Source organism: Podarcis cretensis, assembly GCF_951804945.1.
Source record: "Podarcis cretensis genome assembly, contig: SCAFFOLD_27, whole genome shotgun sequence".
Classification (NCBI taxonomy): domain Eukaryota; kingdom Metazoa; phylum Chordata; class Lepidosauria; order Squamata; family Lacertidae; genus Podarcis; species Podarcis cretensis.
In genome coordinates, this window is record NW_027647842.1 from 164,429 (window position 1) to 166,797 (window position 2,369).

General features: G+C 24.7%; 1 protein-coding gene across 1 annotated transcript; it reads left to right on the plus strand.

Moving 5' to 3' along the window:
- Positions 1-200: 200 nt before the first annotated feature.
- Positions 201-2,003, plus strand: LOC307208414 (large ribosomal subunit protein eL39-like; the record flags this gene model as incomplete). Its single annotated transcript, XM_079996487.1, has 3 exons — positions 201-263; positions 1,438-1,541; positions 1,955-2,003. Exons 1-3 carry the CDS (start codon positions 261-263, stop codon positions 2,001-2,003), a joined length of 156 nt encoding a protein of 51 aa, XP_079852613.1. The 5' UTR covers positions 201-260.
- Positions 2,004-2,369: the final 366 nt, after the last annotated feature.

Here is a 2,369-nt window from a genome sequence, read left to right on the forward strand (position 1 = left end):
ATTGTAATTATATATAATATTATATATATATATATATATATATATATATATATAATTTTATTATAATTATTATTATAATTATTATGATGAAAGGGTTGCAAAGCTCAAAAAACACATTTGTGAATCCATGCGCATGCAATGGCCTCCTGGAGCCACCAGAGGGCGACGCTGCCTTGATTTTTGAAGGCACTTCCTGTTTTGAACCTTCTGCCACTTCCTCTTCCTCTTCTCGTTGGTAGGCCATTGGGGTTGCTGAGAAGATGGTAAGGTCGGCACCCCGTGTAGAATTAGGTTTTAATAATAACAATTAATTAATTAAGCAATTAATAATAAATAATAATAATAAATTTTATTGATACCTCGCCCCCAGTAAAATTACAGTATTGGGATCTTTTGTTGGAAGTCGCCCAGAGTGGCTGGGGAAGGCTATAAAATATTATTATTATTATTATTATTATTATTATTATATTATATAAGTATTGATATTCTTAAAACTCTATTATTATTCTATTATAATTATAATTATTATTAAAACTATTATTATTATTCTATTATTATTATTATTATTATTAAAACTCTATTATTATTATTCTATTATTATTATTATTATTATTATTATTATTATTATTATTATTATTATTATATTATATAATTATTAATATTATAACTTATTATTCTATTATAATTATAATTATTATTATTAAAACTCTATTATTATTATTTTATTATTATTATTATATTATATAATTATTAATATTATTAAAACCCTATTATTATTCTATTATAATTATTATTATTGAAATGCTATTATTATGATTCTATTATAATTATTATTAAAACTATTATTATTCTATTATTATTATTATTATTCTATTATATAATTATTAATATTATTAAAACTATTATTATTCTATTATAATTATAATGATTATTATTGAAACTATTATTATTATTCTATTATAATTATTATTATAATTATTAAAACTATTATTATTATTATTATATTATAATCATTATTAAAAACTCTATTATTATTATTCTATTATTAGTATTAGTATTCTATTATATAATTATTAATATTATTAAAACTATTATTCTATTATAATTATAATTATTATTATTAAAACTCTATTATTATTATTATTCTATTATAATTATTAAAACTATTATTATTATTCTATTATAATCATTATTAAAACTCTATTATTATTATTCTATTATTAGTATTAGTATTCTATTATATAATTATTAATATTATTAAAACTCTATTATTCTATTATAATTATAATTATTATTATTGAAACTATTATTATTATTATTATTATTCTAATTATTATTATATTTATTCAAACTATTATTATTATTATTCTATCATTAATATTATTATTATTATTATTATTATTATTATTATTATCTCTTTCCTTCCCAACCTGCCAGTCATCCCGCAAGACCTTCCAGATCAAGCGATTTCTGGCCCAAAAACAGAAGCGGAACCGGCCAATCCCGCAATGGATCCGCCTGAAGACCGGAACTCCAATCAGGTCCGGGGATGATCCAATAATCATTATTAGTTATCAATAGTCATTGTTATTAGTTATCAATAATCAGGAATCATTATTAGTTATCCATAATCTTTATAAGTTATCAATATTCAGTCATTATAAGTTATCCATATTCAATCATTATTAGTTATCAAAATCAGCGTTATTGGTTACAATAATCATTATTAGTTATCAATAGTAATTGTTATTAGTTATCAATAATCAGGAATCATGATTCGTTATCAATAATATTTATAAGTTATCAATATTCAGTCATTATAAGTTATCCATATTCAATCATTATTAGTTATCAAAATCAGCGTTATTGGTTACAATCATCGTTATTAGTTATCAATAATTAGAAATCGTTATTAGTTATCAATATTATTATTATTATTATTATTTTCTTCCAGGTACAACTCCAAAAGGAGACACTGGAGGAGGACCAAGCTGGACCTGTAAAGATATCCAAATCGTTGTCAAAATAGTTGTTAATTACAAATATTAACGAATTAAAAATGGTATTTGGGAAAGCATTCATAAATCTGAGATTCCACATTGGTCCCCTTCCCTGTCAATCATTCTGAGATGACCCTGGTCCCGCCTTCCCTGTCAATCATTCAGTGGGTGGGACTAGAGGACCCTGGCTCCGCCTTCCTGTCAATCATTCAGCGGACCCTGGCCCCACCCTCCCTGTCAATCATTCTGGGATTCAGTGGGTGGGACTAGAGGACCCTGGCCCCGCCTTCCCTGTCAATCATTCTGGGATTCAGTGGGTGGGACTAGAGGACCCTGGCCCCGCCCTCCCTGTCAATCATTCTGGGATTC